General features: G+C 37.1%; 1 protein-coding gene across 2 annotated transcripts in view; it reads right to left on the reverse strand.

The window, feature by feature from the left end:
- The window catches only part of LOC145984966 (uncharacterized), a 56143-nt gene that overhangs the window by 23497 nt on the left and 5682 nt on the right, over positions 1–26964 (reverse strand). For both annotated transcript variants that reach the window (XM_083118410.1, XM_083118411.1), the window contains exons 3-6: positions 17378–17518; positions 16560–16757; positions 5547–5696; positions 2043–2129 (exon numbers count right to left, since the gene is read on the reverse strand). In XM_083118410.1, the coding sequence (XP_082974536.1) occupies positions 2043–2129; positions 5547–5696; positions 16560–16757; positions 17378–17518 (576 nt within the window). The remainder of the gene's footprint in view (positions 1–2042; positions 2130–5546; positions 5697–16559; positions 16758–17377; positions 17519–26964) is intronic.

Genomic DNA, 26964 nt, shown 5'->3' on the forward strand with positions numbered 1-26964 from the left:
ACCTTTTAAATGTCCATGTAGGAGATAAATCAGAAGTGAATGAAGTACACACAGCAGAACCTTTAGTTCCAGAACCTAACTTGACTGAAGTTAAAGATGCTATTAAAAGGCTACAGAATAGCAAAGCACCTAGCATTGATTTAATACCAGCTGAGTTAATTAAATATGGTGGAAATTCATTAATATGTCAAATTCATAAATTAATTTGTTTAATATGGAATAAAGAAGAAATCCCTCAACAGTGGAAAGAATCCATAATTGTTCCTGTGTTTAAAAAAGGTGATAAAATGAACTGCAATAATTACCGTGGAATTTCTCTACTCTCAACAACATAAAATATTATCTAACATTATTTTAACAAGACTAACCCCATATGCTAATGAAATTATAGGTGATTATCAATGTGGATTTAAACGCAACAGATCAACTACAGATCAAATTTTTCACATCAGACAGACACTTGAAAAGAAGTGGGAATATAATCAAAATGTCCATCAGCTATTCATTGATTTCAAAAAAGCATATGATTCGGTCAAAAGAGATAAATTATATAATATATTAGTAGAGTTTGGAATACCTAAGAAGCTTGTCAGTATGATAAAAATATGCACCAGTGAAACAGAAAGTAAAATTTGTGTGGGTATTAATATGTCTGACAAATTTACAATTCATGATGGGTTAAAACAAGGAGATGCATTATCTCCATTGCTCTTTAATTTTGCCTTAGAATATGCTGTTAGGAAGGTAAACGAAACTAAAGAAGGACTAAAATTAAATGGTGTGACTCAGTTGTTAGCATATGCAGATGATGTAGACTTACTGGGGGATGATGTGCATACAATTAAGAATAATGCTAAAATATTTTTCAAAACTGCTAAAGAGATAGGTTTGGAAGTTAACAAAGAGAAAACTAAATATATGCTTACAGGCTGAAACCAAGTGTTAGGTAATAATCAAAATCTAATTATTGATAACAACTCGTTTGAACCAGTTTCCAAATTCAAATACTTAGGAGTAATATTAACAAATGAAAATTATATTAAAGAGGAAATAAAAAGTAGGCTTAATTCAGGAAATGCATGTTACTTCTCTCTTCATAAACTTTTGTCTTCTCGTTTAATATCTAAGAAACTAAAAGTTAAAATATACAAAACAGTAATTTTGCCTGTAGTATTATATGGGTGTGAAACTTGGTCCCTTACATTGAAAGAGGAACATAAATTGAGAGTATTTGAAAATAGGATCCTTAGGAAAATCTTTGGACCTAAAAGGGATGAGGAGACAGGTGAGTGGAGAAGGTTACATAATTTAGAACTACATAATTTGTATTCATGTCCAGACATTATTAGAATAATTAAATCAAGAAGACTTAGGTGGGCAGGCCATGTGGCACGAATGGGAGAGGAAAGAGGAGTTTACAGGATTTTTGTTGGGAAACCTGATGTAAGAGACCAGTAGGAAGGCCAAGACGAAGATGGAGGGACAACGTCGAGATGGACCTAAGGGAAATCGGTAGGGATGGAAAAGAGTATATACATCTTGCTCAAGATAGGGACAGATGGAAGGCCTGTGTTGCTGCAGCCATGAACCTTCGGGTTCAAGAAGGCTAGAGAGTTAGTTAGTTAGTTAGTTAACAAATTGTCAGTTTTTAAAACGTAAGACTTCTTATCAACAACTATGATGGCTTCAAGGATAAAATCTCCATACATAGGTCAAAAGCTTAGGCTGTAAAGGGTCATTCAGAACACGTACGGACAACACAGGACAACATGACCCTACAGAGTCATACTGGTCATGGGTTCAGGTGCCAGAGCTTCGTTAGCCTGAAAGACTGCAGTTACCAGGGTGTACTTTATGGAAGTGAAGTTATTTGGGTGATTTCTCAGGACACCACTTACATGCACAGAACTTTCGATAGCAAGACACAGGCAGTAACAATGTTTGCCAATTGTTTCTAGCATACAAGTATTTTCTACAGTCTGGTATTTTATTTCATACTCACAATCATAGTCTGATGAAACTCTAAAAGAAAATATACATACCTTATCTATCTGCTGATAACCACCTTCACTCAGTGTTGGACTAGATTCATTGATGAGCTTTTGTGTACAAAATTTTCTTTCGTGCTCCTGAAATGATACCATGGTGATGAAATCTGGGATTTAATCATCCCCTACATGTACAGATATTTATAAGTATTGAATCTAGGGATGAGCCGATACCAATGCCTATGTATCAGTATCGAGAAGTATCGTTTGGAATTCATCTACCGAAACCAGCCGATACTTCTCCAGCATATTCGTCTATCACAGGGTCCGCAAAATGCTGAGTGACACTTTCGCAGAGATGAATTATCCTGGAAATTATGCAAAATTCAAGCTTTCTTTTAACTTGCGCCAATTTTTCATGAAAAGCTATATTTTGCGATTACATGATATATATATTTCAATATTCCCATGCAATTCTTGAATATTCTAAAGAAAATTTCTTGGTAAATTTATGCATATAATTGGAGAAGAATATTTACACATCAATATTGATAAATATTTTGAACAAATTATAATTATTGCAAATTTCAAGTATTGTTATCTGTGGGAATCGGTAAGAGTATCAGCATCAGTATCAGCTCAGCCCTAATTGAATCTCATGGCACTCTTCTAACTTTAATTTGGATGAGATTACTGTTATCTTATCAGCAAGGCAGATTGATTCAAATCAAGTTGCTTTAAATCACAATTCAAATCACTTTAAATAAATAATTTATAGAATAATGCACATAAGGATTTTGTCGATATCAGAATCACTTTTGGTGAAAGTACATTCATCTCGTAATCATTTAATGGTGTCTATTAGACTCAAGGAAAGGAAAAGAAAGAAGCAAAATGTATGTACTGATGGGCTGCTCTCATACGAAAGGAAATGTAATATGTAATCTAGCACACTTAAATTTATCTTGATTTTAAAATTAAATAATTTTTATATGCAAAAATGGCAAACATTTTGTGTACAATAATATGCAAAATACTAATCATGTTAAATCGTAAATAGTGTCATTATATTTAAACTGTAAATATGGCAGGTGATATTTTGCAGAAGATCTGAAATGGTACGTTTAATGGAACAAATAGAACAAATTAACGAGGAAACTACCGTCATGATACAACTCACGTTAAGTAATTTCCCGAGAACGACCTGATACTTGAAAGTCACTAAAATTGTGTTGCAATGCGACTTGAAGAGGAACAACAAGTAGGCAGATAACAAAACTGTGTATCAACAGTGCAAAGGAAAATATACAACTAATGCTGAGCTGTACACATTTATCGAAAAACACAAACTACTACATGAAACACAAGAAGAAACAATTCTTTATAACAATTCTGAAGAAATAAAAACAATGGCCGCTGATCTTTATGGACTCCCGACAGTACAGGAAAATAAATGCGGCATCTCTTTGAGAGGAGGATCCATGCTTGCCTGTTGTAAATAACAAGCATCCCTTCGTGCCCCTGATCACGAAGGCCAGCAAAAGAGTAATTGTGCACATACATATGGTCAAGAATACTTGATAAGAACTAAGTGCACCACTAAATGTAGTAAAATTAGCAGCCTGATACAGGGTGACAATTAATGAACTATATGAAATAAAACGGAAATTAGTGACAAACCACGTAGTACACAAACTGTATTGCACATGTAAACGGCACTACAGATATTCGGATTTAGGTTATGACATGTTCGATATGTCTGCCATCTCTGGCAATGATGTGGTGCAGACGAACAGCAAAATTCTGCTGTCGATGACCTCCTGAATGGCAGTTTTCAGCTCGGCAATGGTTTTGGGGTTATTTCTGTGCACCTTGTCCTTAACATAGCCCCACAAAAATGAGTCACATGTGTTCAGATCTGGGAAATATGAAGGCCAAGCGAATCTCCTTCCAGTGGCCTCTGGGGGAGCCAGAATGCGATCCCCAAAATACTCCTTCAGGACGTCAAACACTCTCATGGTCCGATGGGGTCGAGCAAATGGCCGACATCAACACGTTGCATGCGCATACGCATACAAATTCCCATCATGCCCTGTGGCCAGCCACGCAGTTTGGACGTCATCACGCGAACCGTTCAGAAATTATGATGGTTATATTTCATATAGTTCATTAATTGTCACCCTGTATCAGTATGGTATGTTTGTACAAGTTACAAATGAAAGGTGCACAAACTGTTGCATGCCCACAGTAGCAAGTAACAGTGTTTTTCTTTCACACACAATCCAGAAATTTCATTGGACCTGTGCATCTAATTTGTTTTCCATGAATAAAATGATGTATCAGGGTGTCTACCAAAATAACAAATCTAAAATGGTTCACTTTTTCATGATTGGAAATTAAGGAAATAGATATTTTTATTTAATGAAAAATCTCTATCGCAAGGCAGGTTAAGATGAAAACTGAAGCTGCACTTTAACAAGAGATTTACTATTGATGCCTGTAAAAGTTAATGCTTCAGATTTCATCCTGGATGGAGAATGGCCCCATTACTTTCTTTAGAATTTTTATAAAACTTGACACATACAAGAATGTAATTCTTAAGAAACATTGTGAACAAATCTTAACCACAACTCAATACAATTTTAGATTTGCACATATTCAATTTTTTTCAAATCCCAGTACAGGTGTATAACAATGCAAATTTACTGAACTGTAAAAAAATGCAAAAATTCTTGACCACAAGCATAATTTCTTGACTTTTTTGACCTACCTGTCGATTTCTTGACATTCTTGACTGGTAGACACCATGTGTATTTGTATTTTTTGTTATTTTTACACAGCTTTCTTGGCATTTTTAGCTATTTGCGACGATGAAGATGAGTGATGATTAGAAGAAATAAATGAAAGGGAACTCACAAACTATGCAATCACTACAAACTAACCAGCCAAACAAAAAGTTACATTTTCATGTGGGTCACATCAAATCAACGAGAGAGAAAAAAAGATTTTGTCACCCATCATCTCAGATTTTGATGAAACTTGGTATACACCCTTCTCTTATGGGTGAAAGAAGCACCCTGAAATTTTTTCGCTCTATCTCAAATGGTTTCAACTTTACAGCACTTTGAAATTTAATTAAATCTGTGTTGTCTGTCACAAGATACCCTTGCTTACATTTTATTTTTTTTCTCCTTAACCAATGATCAAATCATTTTGAAATTTTACACAAACCTCAATGAAATAATGAGGATTTCAGAAAAAAATATATCAGCACTCAAAAGATTTTATAGAAGCCTCAAAAAAGATGAATAATGTACTTGTAGCCTAATTTTTGTGGTCGAAAAACTAGGCTAAGAATTTTCAGCATGTGGACTTGATGGAACCAAAAGTTTTTGATGTGCGAAACATCTTATTGTGCTATTTCATTTCCAAATTTTCTTAATTAATGATTAAAGTTGTATAGATAGTTTTGGAGCATCTTATATATTTCAATCCTTTTATATCACTGCAACCACTTTAAACCATGGCAGAGAATACAGAATGTGACTAATCTTTTACCTGGACTTCCTCAAGTGTTGTGAATTCTGCTGGGCAGTATTCACACAAAAATATATCAACTGTAACATGCTGAATCCTTGCATTCGAGCTTGATGATATATTATTAGGCAATAAGCACTGATGTGAATTGTCATTGCTCTGGTCGTAAATCTGAAAGACAGAAAAGATCATATAAAAGTAAATTACTTGAAATGTGAACTCCATTGCATTGACAATGGTACAAAATGATTATCAATATTATTTCTTTTATTTATTCCATGACAATGACGATAATTATTCATTCAGTTATCTTTAACCTTTAAGTGTCAGCTGAAGCAGCATGCAACTAAGTTTCTCACAATTTCTAATGAACAACTTTTCATTTCTGTTGTCTATTTTCATTTAAATAAACATTGAGGTATGGCATACTTAAATTTCAACGAAATACAAATATTGCAGATTTGTCGAAACTTTTCTTTTCTTAAAAAAAAGAAGAGGAAGAAAAGAAAGTACTAGTCCATATGTATGTGTAAATCATTGAATGGAAACCATTTGTTGTAGAGGGTTGATATTTGATTTATTCTAGGCAAAATGTCAAGGACCTTCAGATCCTCAAACATTCTGACATCCCACCAATTGGATTTACTTGGACCATTTAAGTTTCAGGTAAAATTTAATTTATTTTGTTTTAATCTCCTTTGCCATGGTAGCTCAGTCATTAGAGCATCTGACTACCATGGGAGAGAACCAGGTTCGAACCCTGGCAGGGGAAAAATGGGATTTTTTTCACCTGTTCAAGTGGCTCCGGAACCCACCCGGCATCACATGAAGTGGTTCCCTGAAGGAAACTCCCGAGGGGTAAAGGTGGCCGGGGGCGTGATGCTGATCATATCACCCCCTCCTTAAGCCGAGATCAAGAAAGTGTGGGACCTCTAACTCCACACCCTATATGCCGTCATGGCGTGGTGCAAAGCACAGGGGAAGACCTTACTACCTTTCATTATTTTTTTTACTCCTAACTATGCTTGTTGGGATGGAGGATGAAAATATTTTACTTCCCATAAGAGCATGGTCTTTCTCAAAGGAAAACAAAACCAACTTCAACTCTCTGCATTAAGTACAGTAGTTTGTCTTTTACGTTTTTTTTGTTTTGTTTTGTTTTTGCACACACACCTAAAACCATCTGGAAAGGAGTGTAAGTTAACCAGGTAACCAAAGAAAAGGAACGTAAAAGAAAAAACAACACCTACTTCATTACTTAACAACTCTCTCATGGGAAAAGCCTACCACGCCAAATGGATTTTATTGACACTGAGTCTCATTGCAACTATTTCGGACTTTCAAGAACAAAGTCTTCTACCACTGCTTTCAAGTAGACCCCAATAGTACTCACAATCCTGGGTCAACACTGAATTTTTGGAACTCCCATATGGAATGTTGGCACTGTGAGAGGAATAAGCATTCAACCACTCAGGAACTATTCATGTTACTAAACATTGTTTCATTTGTCAACATAATCAGGCAGTATGGCCCTTCTTCTTGGATCGTATTGAGAGTACAGGTATTGGCAGGCAGGAAGGAAGGTCAAAAGGAATGTTTTCCGTGTGGGAGCAAGTGGGGGTTGGAAGTTGGGGGAGGGGGAAGAGGGGTTGTTGAAACTGCATCATAATAATGCAAGTTCGAGGCACGCTGAAGAAAAGCCTTTGTTCTTGAGCAACAGTGTTTCACAAATGGCTACAAAGGCTACCGTGCATTGTCTAAAAATAGAATTTGGAAGTAGCTGCAAGATTTTTTGAGTGAAGTGTGACTCTTCCCAAGACTTTATCATCATCTTTGCTTTACATGCCAGCGATAATTTCTATGTGCATGTTGACCTTTTCATGTCCTTTTTCTCGGGGAGGGAGGAACCCCATTTTTTTTCTAAAAAAGGATTTTTTGGGTGATTCCCCTTTCCCCCCTCCATATATATGCCGAATGTGCATACATTTTATATTGTCAGAATCTGTGATTCATTCCGCGTACAACGGTATATCATTCATCTCTCTAGGGCAATTCGCCTCCGAGCTATAGTCATTTCAATGTAACCCTGCATTTCGCTGAAAACCGAAGCTTGAGACAGTGGCATGCAGGCCTTTCGTTTCAGGGGTACAATTCGCGTTACATTGGTCATATGATAATGATGCAAATATTTTTCTGTTTCTTACATGCCAGCGATAATTTCTATGTGCATGTTGACCTTTTCATGTCTTTCTTTTTTCATAAAATTTGGAAATCTGTTTGGGCATCAAGGAGTTATATGTGAAAATAGCCTTGGGCTCCAAAAGGTTAACATTCAACGCAAGACCACTGTCAGCTTCTTTCTTCTTAAACTTATGCACGTTAAAATAATATCTCTACTCTGACTGTGAATCACTTTGCTTTCTCCAATATTCTTTCCAGTTTTCACCTCAGCTCCCGTTCAATAAAAACATCCTAAGCAACACAGGTCAACAATCACCTTACTCATGGTAACATGATCTGCCCCCCTCCCCCTGGAGAGGAAGAGGAGGAGAGGGAGGATGCCTCTTTCACCGAAGAGGCTTAAGCAATGGGTGTTTCACCGACAAAAAGAATCCTCTGTCATTCATTTCCTTGAACTATCACCATCTCAAACTGTCGCTTTAAAAAAAAAGAACAATGCTAAATGTGCAAGGCACCAGTAAGTACCGAACACCCCTACCAATAAGCTCTGAAGTCAAATTATGGATACAGGTAATTGCTAAAGCGGTTAAAAACTTTGATCTCAGTGGAACTCTCACATCGTCGCACCGATGGCAGGCTTCTGCGCAGCTGAAGGCCAGAGTTTAAGCTAAACTGAATGGCCTGTATCACTCAATTTGAGACAACCCTAGTGAGAGAACCACATTTTCCTGTACCAACTATATCTTTGATCTGGGTCTGGTAAATTTGTAGGTTAATAATATCAATTTCCAACCACCTCTTTCTAGAACTGAAGAGACGGCCCTGAAAAAGTTTTCCAGTGTCTGGTGGGTGTTTCATATTTCCTTCTCATTTGTTATTTAGCCCTTTTGGCTCTCCTTCCTTTCATTCACTAGCTTTCTTTGGATTCTGAGTTACCATGCTCTGAGAGCAATCTTTCTTGTCTTGTGAGATCAAATTTGGACCCTGCCTTATCACAGAAAAAGAAACTATGCACATGTTGAACTGTTAAGTTGCAAATTGCTACTTAATTGTATTCATGCAGTGTTTGACAGTACAATAAAGTAAAGTGCTCCCCTGTGCTTTGCACCACGCCATGAAGGCGTATACCGGGGAAGGAGTTGGAGCCCTACACTTCCTTGATCACGGCCGACGGTGGGGGTGATGTGATCAGCACCATGCCCCTGGATGCAGGGTGGCTACAAACAAGCAGAAATGAAATTCCCTGACTTTTCCAGGTTTTCCAGGACAAAATTTAAATTTTTCCCTGACAATTACAAACTAAACTAAATCGATGTTTTTGCAAATGGAAATAATAAACTCATACAGATCCATGTATGGTTTTGTTAAGTACCAATATTATCTTCTATGAAATTGACTTAATTTCTCTATTCTCTATGATTTGAATTCAAACTGCAAAATAGTGAATTTGGAAAATTATTACAATTCACAAGCTAGGGAAGGATTACGGAATGTTGTCATACGCAGTAAGTTTAAAATAAAATACTTGATTATTTTCAAAGTTACGACTAAATGAGATTAGAGTGAAGAGTGATTGATTAAGAAATACAATTTGTAATTTATCAGTCTCCTTATACATTTTCGTTATTATATGTTGATATTTCCCTGAGGTTTGGAACCCTCTGCTTGCAAGAACCCTGAGTGCAGACTCATTTTTCAATGCATAACGCTACTTTTCTCTTCTCTGTAAAGCAAACAACTTAACTCTTGCATATAAGTGAAACAATTGAATCGAACAAAATAAAGTGTCATATTTCCTTACATTATCAATGGGATTTCTGCTTCAGTACAGTATATCCAAGTGAAGTACTGTAAAACTGACAACATGCAGTTATACCATTAATGCTGACGAAAAGGGTATGTAGGTATTAGAAATTTAACGCAAGCAATTTATAGAATTTCATTGTATAGGTACCTGACTTAGCTAACCACACATTAAAACTGAAACACTCTAATAATAAAAGCTTCTGAAAGTTCATATGCGAGGGGCATCCTGAAAAATGGTCCCTATACGCAGCACTAGTGGTCGGAGAGCGACACGCACACATGCAGGCAGGAAGAAGTGGCATGTAGCTGTAATCTGGTACAGTTGTAATGCAGCCGTTTTAGGAAAGTTCTAGGTTAAAGATTTCAGCTCTCATACAGTCTCTACCGACTGCGATGTTGCCTACGTGTAGTAATAAGATTTTTGCAGACTCAGAATTTGGCACAGAGCTACCAGCAATCGTGTGATGTGTGCAGACCAGATATCGTGAATGATAGTATGGTCAGACGATGGTGCAGACAATTCACGAAGGCCAATCGAATGTGCACAACCCCATACAGCTGAGTACACGCGGGTGTTCCATCACTTCAGGTGAGAGATTTTATACCACTTTCTGTACAGCCCTGGCCTTGAATGTACAGACTTTCATCTCTTTGTCTAACTGAAGAGGGCTCTGGCAGGGCAAGGATTTTACAGCTACACTGCGGTAGACATAGTTCCAGACTTTGCTGTCAGACACATATACCATGGGCAAACAAAATTTAGTGCCATGCTACAACAAATGCCAGAACAACGGTGGTGATTATGCCGAAAATTAGGTTAGGAATCACTGTTACTAATGCAATAACTTACAACTGATATTCTTGTTTTATTTATACCTAATCGGTAGGGACCTTGATATTTTGTTACTTTTTTCAAATTGGTGTATTTTTTTTTTTACTATAACGTGTTATTTTTTCCAAAATTCACATTTTCATTTTAGAGCATTTTCTGGCAAATATCTAAAATTATACCTTCATGGTGTTTTAAAACTACTGTTTCAAATTGTAAGTCACATGGCTTACGCCTCTTCGTGAGAGTTTGATATCTTGAAAGTTATTTTGGGAAAGTTATTTTCCATACCCCTTTTTTTAATTTTAAGGTATGGATTTTAGATAATGGAAATTTCCCAGTATATACTGAAGGGTACATAATGACCGTAAGTGGCGAGGCACCCAAAAAATTAAAATCAATCAATCTCATGTGACCAATACCGATATATTATGGCACCAAAAATTGGCATTGTATTTTTTTGACTTGTTAGTGTTACGTTTCCCAAAATTCGCGTTTTTGTTTTAGAACATTTATCTGCCAAATATACCGAAACTTAATACTCCATTGTGCTTTTAAACTATTATTTAAATTGTAGGTCACATGGTCTAAGTATTTTCGAGACAGTTTGATATGTTGGAACAGATTTTTGAGGAAGTAAAAGTAAATAGCTCGCCTGCACTTTTCCATGAAGGTGTATAGGGGTTTGGAGTTAGGGGCCCACACTTTCTTGATCACGGCTGAAGGTGGGGGTGATGTGATCAGGACCACGCTCCTGGCTACCTTTATCCCTCAAAGTTTCCTCAAGGTACCAGCTTCATATGATGCTGGGTGGTGCCGGAGGAGTTTGAATAGGTGGAAAACATCCCGGTTCTCCCCCGCAGGGGATCTACCCCGGGTCTCTCGCATAGTAGTCAGACGCCCTAACGACTGAGCTCCATTATTACTCGCTCGACAAATGCCGATGGTGCACACTTAGCTTGGTAATTCAAAACATATCTCGTGCGACAAATACTGAAGATGCTGCTCCCGTGTGACGGTAGATAAGCACTCGATCTCCTGTTAGAACCCTGCCACTTTTACATGATTTAATGTGGCTTTTGGAATTATTCCATGTACGTATAACTCTATAGTTTACTCTTGAATAAAATGTTGGCAAAATTGCATGTTCTATGTACACAAACATGGCCTAGAAAAGACAAGCATGTTGGATTTCACGGAATTTTTCATTGTTTTAGGACATTTCTTTAAAAAAATTCGCTAAAAACGCCAACAATTCGCATTTTATGCCAAATACGCATTATTTCGATATTTCTATCGGGCGAAAAATGTGTCCAGACATCACTGCACATTCGTAAACATAACTTCACAGCAATTACCATTTTTCACAGTTTTGGCGTTTTCGAAAAATCAATGTCCCTACTAACAGACAGGACAGAGAGTGGCGTTAATTTCATTGCAATACTAGTGTTGCAGTAAATTTGAGATTGGGAGCATGCACTTGCCAATTTTTATAATGTTCACCAATGCAGATTTATGTTTCACTTTTTCGTGATAGTATTCAATATGCAGGGTGACTGGTAATTAGATGAATTCCCTGAAAGGGGTTAAAGTAGAGACAATTTGCAATAAATTTGACAATATGATACCCCGTTCGAAAATTAGTAGTTTTCGAGATAATCGAATTTCAATTTTTTTTTTTTAATGACAATTTTCCACATAAAAATATAAATTGAGAAAAAACTGCTCATTGTATGCCACTTATTTCAGCATTTTCTGATAGACTCTCCCTGAGCTCTTCTTGCGAGTTTACCGGTGTCTTGTCACGTGGCTCCAAATGTAAAAGTCGCAAAGCGTCAAATCGATCGCGGGATCGAGCTGGGCAGTAATCATGCTGATAAATCATGTCACGTCTTGTAGCTAGAGGCACATCCTCCAACAACATTGCCATCCCGTTCCTCAAAAAATGTTCATAAGTGATGCCATTTAAATATTTGGGGCAGGAAAAATGGCTCTGTCAAATGATGATTGTTGGTTACGCCCATCCATACTTCTCCTGCCTGGGCGTGCGACAGTGGCTGAATGAAAATTATCCAAAGAAATGGATTGGCCGAGGCGACCCGATTCCCTGGCCGGCTCGATCCCCCGATTTCACACGCCTTGCGACTTTTACACTTGGAGCCACATGACAAGACACCGGTAAACTCCCAAACAGAGCTCAGGGAGAGGATCTTAACAGCTGGTCAACACATCAAAGACACCATCACATCACGAGTTAAGTGACCAAATGTCCGTAAAAACTGTGTGCCTGCATTCGTAATGGAGGTGCCCACTTTGAGCAAGACGTGTAATGTTCCTTAATTGTATTGTTCATTGATTCCATCAACATGAAGATGAATGAAGTATTATTTCTTGTACACAAATGTGAATGTTAGCAACATTTGTACCTTGTTGGATAGCAGATGTCACAAGGAAGTAATTTAAGTAATTTGTACGCTTCGTGTCATACCATTTTTGTTATTAATACGTTGCCAAGTAAACTAAGAGTTCATTTTTTTATCATCACGTGTAAGTTTAGACCCACCCGTTACTTACATGTGATTGTTATTTGGTAAAAACTTTTTTTAACGAACCACTTATTTGTTAGCTATCAGAAAATGCTGAAATAAGTGGCATACAATGAGCAGTTTTTTCTCAATTCATCCTTTTATGTGGAGAATTGTCATTTTTTAAAGAAACAATTGAAATTCGATTATCTCGAAAACTACTAATTTTCGGACGGGGTATCATATGGTCAAATTTATTGCAAATTGTCTCTACTTTAACCCCTTTCAGGGAATGCATCTAATTACAAGTCACCTTGCATATTCCGTTTGGTTGGATTCTTCTTGATATCTAAGAATAGTGTAATGTCATTGTAAAAGTATGTTAACTTGTGCGAAACCAGTAATACGTCAGGATGATGAAAGAAGACCTTAGTAAGCACTGCTACATTAAAGAAGGTGAAGTGAGCCAGAAGAGTAATAAATTCCAGCAGCATATTTGCAGTCTAAAGCTCTTCTTGTTCATGCATGAAATTTTTGTTGGATGTTGCAGTCAATGCAATTTCTGTCGCATGTTGTAGTGAGATACTTTGTCGGGTGGCGATATTCGACAAAAATCGTATGTATCAATGGAACCTATTTGTTTCAATGTTCCTTCAGTTTGCCCAAGAAAATGCCTTACTACGACGTCCGACAACTATCGGACGGCGCCACCCGCTCTTATCCCCTCCATCTGTTGACAAGTTCCCTTACTACTCCTATACGGACAAGAAAAAAATTATAATTCAATGCATTTTCCACGTAATATTTAGAGGCTTAACCTTTACTCCCCCGATGATACCATATGGTATCATCAGAGTAAGGTCGTACTGGCCGGATGATACCATATGGTATCATGGTGCTGATTACGAAATAAATATGCTTTACGGAACTACATACTCTTATGTTTGGGTGGAAACTCTGACACAGGTCTGGAGCAAGCTTGGGAAATTCATATTGATGACCAACCTCCCCCCTCTCCCCGCAACATATCCATGCCACATTTCCGAACAGAGTTTCACATTTTGGCTTATTATTCAACTTTTATGGCACCCAGGACCATGAAATGTTTCCATCTTTTTGGAAACGTCCATTCTCCCCCAAATAGCGGGAGAAGAAGGGGCAAACTCCTAATTTTTATAGTTTTTCCATTGAAATTCGGGGGTCACGCCCCCAAACCCCCTTCTTCGGTTCGGCGTTCTGAATTGTACTGTTGCATGCTCTGATGTTTTAGCTGCAAAACAAAACTTACCCGAAGTAGATTGCTCCCATAGTGCCCGAGTTATAACAATTTACCTCCAAAAATGCAAATTACCTATTTTTCGTTCAAAAAAATCACATTTTGGCTTATTATTCAACTTGTATGGCACCCAAGAACGTGAAACATGTTACGTTCTCTTTAGAAATGTCCATTGTTTGAAAAGAATACTAAAGTTTGCGCCCTCTCCCCAAAATAGCGGACAAAGAAGGGGCAAACTCCAAAGTTTTATGTTTTATCCATTGAAATTCGGGGGTCGTGCCCCCAAACCCGCTTCCTCGGTCCGGCGTTCTGAATTGTACACGGTTGCATGCTATGATGTTTTAGCTGCAAAACAAAACTTATCTGAAGTAGATTGCTCCCATAACAATTTTCCTCCAAAAATGCAAATTACCTATTTTTCGTAAAAAAAAAAATAATCACATTTTGGCTTATTATTCAAGTTGTATGCCACCCAAGAACATGAAACATGTTTCACTCTCTTGAGAAATTTCCATTCTTTGAAAAGAATACTAAAGTTCGCGCCTTCTCCCCAAAATAGTGGGAGAAGAGGAGGAAATTCCAGACTTTTATGTCTTTTTTTCTATTGAAATTCTGGGGTCGCGCCCCCCAAACCCCCATTCCTCGGTCCGGCGTTCTAAATTGTACATGGTTGCATGCTCTGATGTTTTAGCTGAAAAACAAAAGTTATCCGAAGTAGATTGCTCCCATAGTGCCCGAGATATAACAATTTTCCTTAAAGAGTGTACGAATTTAAAATTCCCGCCGAGAAGCCCGGGCGAGAGAATCTATCTATCTCTCTCTCTCTCTCTCTCTCTCTCTACTCCTGCCATCACTGGTTTCTGGCGCCGTGGTGTGCATAAAAGGGGCCTAAAAGTTGAGGCTGAAACTTACGAACGAGATTTCCTGTTCCCGTGCAGAGTTCGATATTAAAAAAAAAAAAGACGAAATTCCCTGACATTTCCCTGACTTTTTTTGACACCTCAAATTCCCTGACTTTTCCCGGTTTTCCAGGTTTTCCAGGTCTGTCGCCACCCTGGGATGCCTTTATCCTCCAGTGTTTCTTCCAGATACCCAATTTATACGATGCTGGGTGGGCGACGGAACAGCTTGAACAGGTCGAAAAAATCAGTTATCCCCCACAGGGGATCGAACCCAGGTCTCTCGCATGGTAGTCAGACACCCTAACGACTGAGCTACTGTGGTTCTTTTAACAGTACAATATACTGTATAAATACAGAAGGAGTGGAATGTGCAAAAAATATCACCCCTTTTTTTTTAAATTTACATACGAGGGCTATTCAGAAATCAACTTCCGATTAGCTCATAAAAAGCAATACATAACCACAGAGTGCAGCAGCAGCAGTAATGAGTAATCACACTCCATTTGCTTCAACAGTGCATGAGTAGGAACCGACAAACATGGACGCTCATATTACTGCTCCTGCTAGTTGTGAGCAGAAGGAGCCAACGCACCCGACATTCATTGTCTATTGTGTCGTGTTTATGGCAATGGCATTATGAGTGATAATGCTGTAAGAGACTGGTACAGGAAATTGAAGGCTTGGTGTGCAGTTGTGCATAATGAGGGAGGTCAAGGAAGACCTTCGATTGTGACTGATGAACTCGTCCTGGAAACTTGAGGAAATTTCTTGGAGACTTGTGAATTTGTAAACGGCAGTTTGCTCACACAATTTCACTCATAAAGCCATTGTCATAAACACAACACATGATGATTGTCGGGTACGTTGGTTCCTTCTGCTTGAAGGAATCGAATCACACCATGCACCTCACAACTGGCGGGAGCAGTAATACGAGTGTCCATATTTGTCGGTTCCTACTTGCGCACTGTTGAAGCAAATGAACTGTGGTTATGTGTGGAATGAGATTACACATTACTGCTGCTACTGCGCATGTGCTTATGTGCTGTGGTTATGTATTGTTTTTCACAAGCTAATTGGAAATTAATTTCTGAATAGCCCTCACATTTGAGCCAATTTTTACATACTTAGCTATACATTTATGTGGTTTATGTGTTGAAAATGGACTAAATTCATTACCCTGAGCCAATACCACTTTGAACCAATACCCAGACTGATAAAGATACCACCAATACAGATGCTTGAAAAATTTCTAACAAAGTTGTTAAAAAATATTGTTAAAGTTGTTACAAATTTGATTAATATTATTGTGTAATTATATGCATGAACTTGCTTAAAATTTTTCAAGAATTACATCAGAATATTGAAATACATTTCATACAATCAGCAAATCCACCTTTTTTCCACATCACTGACACAAAATAAATCAAAATTTCGAATTTTGCATCATTTACAGGATAATTCGACTCTGTGTGTGTCATGCAGCATCTTGTTAGAAGTGTGAAAAGGTATATTTACCCTGTTCTCTTCAAGAAAAGTAACCAAAAGTTTTCCTGTTGCTTTTACTGTAAGTGTTGTAGTTCCATCTGCATTATGCTGAAACCTGAGATCTAATCTAGGATACTTTGCTAGATCAGACGAATACTTCAGTAGAATATTACAGTCATAGTAAGCGTAACAACTACGAACCACAGCCTTCATATCTTCTAATTTATCCTGAAACAAAAAAGCATAATATTAGTAGTATTAATAGTTTCTGAGATATGACATGTTTTTGTGGTCCATGGTGCGTTCATGTTGAACAAGTCTAATATTACATATTTGTCATATTAGACTAAGTGTCTGTAAAAATAATATGAAGCAAATCCATGACTAAGAAGCAACTTTTTGTCTTTCCGTGGAATGACCCACAAGGATATTTCTGATAAAAGAGCTTTACTAGTAACATCTTTACTCATCAAGGTATTTCATAAGAACAGGAAACTTATCCTAAACTCCATGGTTGAACAGCTACTTTGAGGGCCAGGACCTGCCAAGTGGCTTTTCGGTGGGTGACGCATGGCCAGCATGTCAACTCCCATTGCCACAGCGTTCTAGCTTTCAAGACTGGAGTCTGCTATTGTTCCCCGGTTGTCTTCATGATGCTGGGTCAACACCGAAATTTTGGAGCTTCTATCGGGAATCCAACCTGGGACTGCTCACCCAGAGGTGAGAGCACTAACCATTTGGCTATGTGGGAGCTCTGTAGCTCAGCTTTCTCCATTATCATCAAACATAATAACAAACATAATAATAATAATAATAATAATAATAACAACAACAATAATAATACTTACAGTCTTTGCAGTTGAGAGAAATGTTGGCGAGTATGATACATCTGGAGGCCACCATTCAGGCTTTGGTGCAGTTTTCAAATTATCAGTCTTGTAATTCAAGGAACATTTCAACATAAATGGTATGAAACGCTGCAACTGTTGCTGAAAATGAATGCACAATATTAGAAAGCTGACCAACTTCTTGCAAGCAGTGTAAAGTCATTTCTATATATGGGTCATCCCATGTCAAATCAACGGACATAAAAAAATATTTTTGAACCTTTATAATTCAGATTTTTAATAATTTTTGTTTATTCACTTTACCTACCAAGAGGGCAAAAAATACTAAATTTCAGTTTTATGGGCTCTCAAAAAAGCAAAAGTTTGACAACATTTTGAAATCTTTAAACAGTTTAAACATCAAAAACTATTTACCTGGATAGCTCAAATTCGTGTCATTCTCTTCTATTTTTCATGAACTTTAAATTGAAATGCATTTTTATAACTGTGGTATTTGAATTTTGTAATTTTTCAAATACTCAATTTTTTCTTAAATCTCAAAAATATTTTAAATTTAAAAAAAAAAAAAAAATTAAAGGCATGTGTGCAAAATTGCATAATGGGGCGGCAATGGGTTCCTATAGAAATTAATTTTTATTTATTTTAATGTGCTTATTTTAATTCTACTTGCTAAATCTGGTGACTTCCATGTTAAAAATCACAGTGAAATTTGGATATATTTTTTAAAAAAAAACTGCTTATAATGTAATAATGTTATTGATTATAAGTTTGGGAACTCTACTCAATAATTTATTTTTTTAAAAAAATGTTATTTTGATCTGACAATGTATCAATTGCACATTATTTGTGAACACATTTCCTAGTTATATATATTATTAACTGGGAATAACAGTGTCCTACTTCGTGATTATACAATGAAACCCCCGGTTTTACATTCAATTTTGAGAGGCTTTACAATAGCAAACTGTTACAATATCTTCCCTCACTTTAAGTTTCAACTTGGTCCCCTGAAGAACGTAAAATCAACATTTCACTGTAATGATCTGGTAACCCTACTCTCTACAGTATGTCCTTCTTTTTCTTTAATTTTCACGATAGGGTAATATTAAATTTGTTACACATACAACAAAATTTTGAAATTAAAATGGTTTAAATTTACGATTTACTATGAATTTGGTTTCTGGTTCTTCACAAATGGTGAACATCATACCTGCATTTTGTTTCTAGTAAAAACTGTAATGGTTATTACTAGATGTTTGTGTCCAGAAGTGGACACAGTTAAAGAAATATTTATATTGGAAAACATCAGAAATTGTCAACACTGGATCTTGCTCAAGATAGGGACAGATGGAAGGCCTGTGTTGCTGCAGCCATGAACCTTCGGGTTTAAGAAGGCTAGAGAGTTAGTTAGTTAGTTAGTTCCGGGTCGCTACTCTAGGACCATGATAAAATTCAAGTATAATTCCTGGTTTTCAAGGCAAATTTTCAAAAAATTCAATAGGGCGCAAATAATTTCACGAGGCACCATGGCATTCTCTCATTTACAACTTTTATCATGTTCGGCGGCCAGGACCGACTCCCACCGCTCCCTAGCTATGGCTTTGAACTTGACGAGACTAAGAAAAGCAGGCATTGCGACCGAAGCGAGCGAGAAAATTTTATGAAATGTATTTTTATTTGCATAAAATTTGAATTTGAGGGGGATAATTGCCCCTCTGCAGGTGCCCTTGGCCATTAATGTTTGCCCCCTTGCCCTCCTTAGAATTCATTTCCTTTCAAGGTTGGGGGGGGGGATGCCCTTTGCCCCATTGTGGTTGCGCCTCTGATATGCACACACAAATCACAAATATAGTAACAATATGAAGTGTCTGTGTGATTCCAATGTATCTAAAAATTCTGGTATATTTAAAATATTTAATTTGAGGTTATTAATTCACATTTGCCATTTCACATACAGACTCGAAATACATCTACAAACACAAGTCACACAAATGTTATGGTATATATTCTAACCTGCGAAAAATTGTTAATTGTGTAAGAATTTCAAACTCAAATCTACCTTATCACCTTGAAGAAATCTTATCTTGCAATAATCTTCCATCTGTCAGATTGCTCTACAAAGGACAGTAACAAAGTAAACAGATCGAGAGAATTCTATTTTATTATTCACACAACATTATTTTCCTTCCTAGATAAAAATAAAAACTCAAGTGTGAAAATTTCGCCTCAGGGCATTTATCAATATGTGTAAATTCAATAGTATTTGGATTTATAAAAGTTGCAATTTTTCACGTCTGTGGAGAAAAATTCAAGCAGAATTCACGCATAATTCCCGGAACCCCGCTGAGTAGCCACCCTGCAACAGTACCTCCCCTGTTTCTCCCAACAGGTGGACAGGAGAACATAGCTTTCCCTTCTGAACTTTAAATTCCCACTAACCGCACTTCACCTGGATGTTCTAACAAGAATTGGCAACATAAATGGCACTTGTGGTGACCAGAAGGCCTCTTCACACTTTGCCAAGACTGTGAGGAAGAGAAGGTCCAAGTTTCTTAAAGTGTGTCCTGAAAAGTAGGTTATCTTTTGTTGGTAAGATACCAAATGATTCCTTAATGTTCAATTCTGTTTCTTCATGCATTATTGTGTACATGATCTTTGGTTGCATGCACTATTATCGTCACTGTCAGAGACTGAAATGGTTGGAATGTTGTACGAGGTGTGTATCTAATTTCAAAAATCACAAACATGTTCTCCCTTTGCTTAATGATCATGAAATTCTATTTACAATGTAGTAAAAAATATAACCCAAATTATCTGACTGTGAAGCTTAACGCTAGGAGTCAAATGAACTCATACTCCATCAGAAATGATACAAATCTTAGTATACATCTCACTTATGTGAAATTTAGGAATTTCACACTTCTGCATTGCACAATTTAAGAGGCTATATCATGGGCAGCGGAAAAAGAGACCTTCATTCAGTACACTTTTACTCGAAAACTATTTGAGACATTTGAATTAGCTTTGTGGTAAATTGATTAGAAAGGATGAATCTTAAGAGTGAATGTCGAAAAAAAATTATCACTTCTATATTTTAAAAGATATTAGCTGTGAAATAACTCAGTTTTTGGATCAGCGTATAGAACCCGATTCTAAGTTACTGTAAAAATTTAACCTTGCAAGGTTTTCTTGCATCCTTCCTGAGTAATGATTTTTATTTTTTTCAAATTGAGAGGCCCATTGTGACAATACGCCATTGCAAACATTTTTATGCATTTTCAAACACCATGTTATGTCCTTCGAGAATGGTTTTATTCGAGCCATAGCAGGGTCTGGCGGGGTTATGTTCAAGTCCTACAAGTTCAGCAGTCTGCCGATAGATGACTCTGACCAGGTTTTACTACAGTGGGCGTGGCTTGGCTTTCTTCTTCTTCTACCCTTGGCATTGTCTTTTCCCTTGGGGGTGGCTTTTGACTGTGTTCCGAACATTTCGGAAAATCGAAAGTTGATTTCCTTCACCCGGCTGTTTTTTCATTGTGTTTAATTTGTCTTATTTCTGTTTTCCAAAAGGATAAATACATTAATACAGAGACTGTCCCAATTGAATCTTACATATATTATAGCAAGATTAAAGTTTGTTTTAAGTCAATTACATGCTCAAATAAGGTAATCGGGACTGGGCCTACAGGATAAAGTGGGATCCAGACCACTGTGTAGTTCCATCAGGGATCGAACGTGAGACTCCTTGAATACAAGGCAAGATAATTACTACTAATTCCATCGAGGAAACACAAGGACTTAGTTGGGGGGGGGAGGGGGTCGGAGTGCAAGAATTAAATAATGAAATATAATTGTGTAGCATTTATTACATAATCGATGGTTATAATTTCCTTTGAACTTATTGATTGATTTGTTGTTTTTAAGTCCACTTTTTGCACAGAAAGGCTAATCGGGACTGGACCTACAGTTTAAAGTGGGTTCCGAATCACTACGTGCCTCCACAGGGTATCGAACCCGGGACCCCTTGATTACAAGGCAACGACGATACCACTGCACCATCGAGGAAGCCCACTCTTTGAACTTATTGGAAGGCAGATTGGAATCATGGGGCTTCGAAGGAGAGTACTAAAGATTTATGCTTGCACGCTACTATTTATAACAATATGCATAAAATATTAATCAGGAGCTTTACTTTTCACCAACCGGATCTAACATTCTCTTTAATTCAATAAATATTCAATTCTTCATCAATTTGAAATGAATTTCCTTGTCAGGGCACTTGTGTTTATGTAATCTTCACTACAGGTAAGCTAGATAATGAATACGTGCTGTTATTCGATCTTTTTACCTATTTATGTGATAACAATATAATTTTAACTTAAACATCATATTATTATTATTCCTGACACAATTGGTTCGGTGTATTTCTAGATACGTGCCTTGGGAGGCCCTGCAGAAATTACAGTGAAAGGAAGTGAGACAGTCTGGTCCCCTTTCAAACTAAATCTTGTTCTTGTCCCAAGTTATAATTTCAATTATAGTCACATTAACTTCAACACATTTTAAAGATGCAATTTGTGTCTATATAAAGAACACGCTTTTGCAATACATTCACATTTAGAGAACACCGATCTATTTCATAAAGAGGTAAGACAACTATGCTGAAGGTAGATATTTAAAGTTCAAAAATAATTCACTGCATATTCAATTATACTGTATGTAATGTTATGTTATAATAATGGAACCCACATCTTGCAAATTTTGTAATTCTAGTTTTGTTAATATTTTACTTTGGCTATTATGTGAATACATAATCGTGATGGAGGGAGAAATCACACGGGAACACCAAGTGACCGGCAACATGGGTCGCTTGAGGATTTCACTAATCGAGCGTAGGCTTGTGCAGCCTGTCATGTCGCTACGGTGTGAAACGTTGCTGCTGATTGGCTCGTTCCCAAGCGACATGTGTTGTTTGTCGCTTCGGTGTGAGTTCTCCCTAAGAGGGTGAGTGACAATGAATTCAATTACATCTTCATAGCTTGTTCATGACTGAAGCTACTCGTGTCGAATGTTGCTCGGACTGGGCCTTTCACTCAACATCGTGTCGCCTCGGTTTGTTGCTTGTGCATGTTTTGCTTTAGACTGAATAGGCTCCTGTTGCTTGATGTGAATGTTCCGTGTCACTTGGGAATGAGCCAGTCAACAGCAACGTTTCTCTGTAGTTGCAGACCGAAGTGACAAGTAACACATACCTCTAGAGAACAATCCAATCAACAGCAACGTTTCACACAGCTGTAGGATAACATGTCACACAAGCCTGCATTCAATTGGTGAAATCCTCAAGCGACACAGATATTTAAATCCGTCTAAAGCAAAATATTCACTGCGCATGTGCGAACAACTGGCCAGGGCGACATGATGCACGGTATGAAAAAGAACTCAGTCCGAGGGGGACACAAGCAACAGACAACACAAGCTGAATGGGTGGTTGCATTTATTACTGAGAGCCAGTTTCCAAGAGACACATGTCGCTTGTCGCATGTTGCTTCGATATGAAGTCTCCCTAAAAGTAAGAAGCTTTTGAAGCACAGTATGAATAGTTAGTAGGTAAACAGCAGTGACAGCATCAGACTTTCTTGCATGGGAGAACTACTGGATACCTGTCAAAGATTTGGGTGGACCACATCTTCACATAAAAATATTTTGATATTCAAATTTTACGTAACTGCTTTCCCTTCTTCCCTTGGGCCATTTTATCTATGTCTATCTATATCTATCTAAATCTATTCTCATCTATATCTACATTTGTCTATCACTATCTCTATAATCATACAAAGAGGATCCCTACCCTTGCAGCTGCTTCTGTAGCCTTTTTAGCGCATATGCTCTTAAGATGACAATAACTATTAGTTAATCATTTTCAAATGCCATTTTAACACAAATTAATTTAGAGAACAACCAGTGTAGCATATGAATAATTGAATTACTTTCTAATGTCACTCTCTGTTTGCATTCACCACACCTACCACAGTTTATCAGAAAGATCTATTTTAACGGACATCTTGATATTAATTTACATTGAAGAACGAGATCAGATCCTGAGTGGCCTAGGGACACGAGATCGAGTATGAGACTCAGTCTTTAAAATAGAGCCAAACCAGAATTGGAGGTAGAATATTTATTCCTTCTCATGTGTGAACTAGCAACCTGTAACTATGTATACAGTTGTGAAATATAAATACATTGTTTGAAAAGTAACTATATGTAAAGGAATTTTAATGGTACACTTCTATGGTATGGCTAAATGATCGGGCAATAAATTTTATGTTAAATGTGCAGTACTTCCACATTTATGGTAAACACCAACAAATACTGCTGTTTCACTACATCTAACACGGATGATCTTTTTTCTTCCTCGGTCACGACTACTTCAAACATACCCTGAACGTTATTAATCTACTTCATTATTTATAAATTATCATAATCACAATTACAATCATAAAGAAAAATTGTGTCAACTGTGAACCGTCGTTTCACATATTCAGGCGAATTCAGTTTTCTGGGGTTCCAAAAGTTGAAACAAGACACCAGACAATCAATCATTTTACTTATCAGCCCCATAGATCAGCCACTGGGCAGGATTGTGGTTTGGTGCCTCCCTTTCCCCGCATTACTATGCACCGACATTTTGTGTGTCTTTGGATACTTTCTTCTTATGCAATGGTTTATGATATTTACATTTTACAAATTGTGTAATGATGAAAGGATGAAAAAATCAGTAAATAAAACAACAACAATAATAATAATAGGTATACTAGACAGTGGTGGTATCCTTTCTATATCCTTTAGCCAAAGTTGGCTAAAACATTACGCTAAATAACAGAAACTGAATAAAATAAATAAATAATACGTGTTAAATTTGAAGATCAGTAAAGCCAGCAAATGGCAAAACTGTCATAAAACTAACAACAATAACAGCGGCACGGCGTAGTGACCATTTTATTTTCGGAAAGGATTTGCATTCCTAGAAACTCCTCTATCTCTCTCCAGTAGTCGAGGCATCAACCCAGCTCATGGTAGGTGTAAAGAAAATCCAACCACTGTTTATAAGTTAGACTGTAAATATTTATTTCCCACCAGAATACTTTCATCCAATCGGCAGGAAATTTGAACACCAGACCTTGAATATAGTAGTAATTTTTAATATACGAAGATAAGAAGATACTGGTTCATCTAGAGAACAATCCAACCAACGCTCGACTAGTATCACTAAGGTAGCCAGGCAAGGACTTAGGGCAATGCGGGCAATCCTCAACATTATATTCTTGGTATCCTGAGATCCAGGTTAAACCGATTAAACAAACACTTCAACTACCCCAACTTACAAGGTTTTTATACTCAAGCTCTCAGCCTCGAACCCCTGTCCTTTAGTAATTCCAACATTCTGAAATATTACATGCAGATATTCTGAAAATACACAGTTTCATTTCATGCAATGTACAAAGAGAAATGGCATTCCTTTAAATTAACAGTTCCTGTCCCAACGTTTCACACAGCTGTAAGATAACATGTCATACAAGTCTGCGTTCAATCAAGCAACAATCAAGTTGGTTGCATTTATTACTGAGAACCAGTTACCAAGAGACACGTGTCACTTGTCGCGTGTTGCTTCGATATGAACTCTGCCTAAAAGTAAGCACCTTTTGAAGCACAGTATGAATAATTAGTAGGTAAACAGCAGTGACAAAACATAATTATGTAATGATCTTTATATATATATATGAGAGAGAGAAAATTGCCTATAAATCCGCACCCTAATCATAACTTATTAAACATATCAAAACATATTTTTTCATTCATTTTTTACGCTTACAATAACCTCTAATTATTACTAAATCAATTTTTGTATTTTCCATCTAATATCTTATTCTATTTAGCTCTCGCCAGTAGGCACTATACCTTCTTATGTACATAACATTTTTGGCCTCCACCTCATCAGACTTATCATGCGTTAATTTCCTCAATTATCTCATCGAACTAGTTTGCATTTCCACCCTTCTACATAGAAGTTGTAGCTTCCCTAGCGGCGTCAATTGAACAGGGGTTCTCGGGTTAGCAGCCAGGTTAAATTGGCGTTAGCTTCCATTGCATACATTGCTCTCATCTTCAGGGATGAGATGTTGTTGCTTTGTACGTGCTCGAAACGTTGGAAGCTAATGCCGATTTAATGTGGCTGGTACACCTGTTCAAACCCTTCTAACATGTTTTATTGAAACAACAATCTTTCGTAATCATTAAACAGGATGGAATAAATAACGAGGAGGCTTTTGTAATATTAATAATTTGAATTACATCCCCATTAAAAATTGAACATTTTCGATGGCGCAGTGGTAGCATCGTCGCCTTCTAATCAAGGGATCCCAGATTCCATGCCTGGTCCAGTCCCGATTAGTCTTACTGTGCATAAAGTGTACTTAAAACACCAAATCAATAAATCATTAAGAATTAATCTTAAAATTTTATGATGAATTTCAGGTGAAAGATTCAATATGTTAACCTCCATTATTAATTCAATCCCTAAAGAATTATAAAAAATTGGTGGAGGGGGTTGTATTTATACACACGAACGCTCGGGAGCCAATAGAAGTTTACAACCTGCAAATTGGGTTTTCTCTGCCGATTCAACAAGTTCAATATCTCCAATGTTGTTTGTGATGCACCTGATTCACCAGCTTGACTGGCCGGATGTTCGATTCCCGGAGGAGAGGGTGAGGAAAGTGGGATCTCCCACTGCATGGGGTGCATCTACGTACAAGGGACTCTACTATATAACTACGGGGGAGCATAGAGACTATTTCCATCGCCTCTATAAATAACCGAGACTGAATATGTAAAGAGCCACCACCACCCACCTCCCAATATGCCTTCAAAACACATTGCATAATGCAGGTGGGTGGCTTTACCAATTTCTTTCAAATACAAGTACCTAATTATAGTAACAAAACTCTTTTTATACATAATTGGATTTTTTAAAATTACAAAAAAAATCAACCAATTTTTTTGTAATTCTATAAAGGATAAGTTAACATAGCCAGAATCGGTAAACATCCCGTTCGGACAAATGTCACAGTTGAAGTAGTGGTCTTGACAGGTAAAAAACTGCTTAATCTGACTTAAATTTGGTATAAAGCAGTCTATTTTGTAGTTTCAAAGGCCTTGTGACATTTGTCGAGCCAGGATGAAGTTCTTCATAATTAATGGGATAAAAAAAACAAGGAAAAAAAAATTCATAACACTACTAACGGACTTATTACGCCATTCGCATGATGTAAAATACAATAATTCTAATTACATGATTATTAAAAAGCAAACATTTCTTTGTAAATAATAACATAAAATGCCTGTTTTTGACCAATCCCTCCCCTGTTGTAGGTTTGTTATCCATGAAATATCAATCTGGAAATTTTTGGTTCACAGGTGCCTGTCATAGAGTAATCTTTACGCTGTAAATATCATTTTTTAGCTCCCCCATCGGAGAGATGTGGGCTCAAAATTTTGAAAAACAGAATCAAGAAACAAAGAGCTAT

Source organism: Lepisma saccharinum, chromosome 3 (assembly GCF_977018435.1).
Source record: "Lepisma saccharinum chromosome 3, izLepSacc3.1, whole genome shotgun sequence".
Lineage (NCBI taxonomy): Eukaryota > Metazoa > Arthropoda > Insecta > Zygentoma > Lepismatidae > Lepisma > Lepisma saccharinum.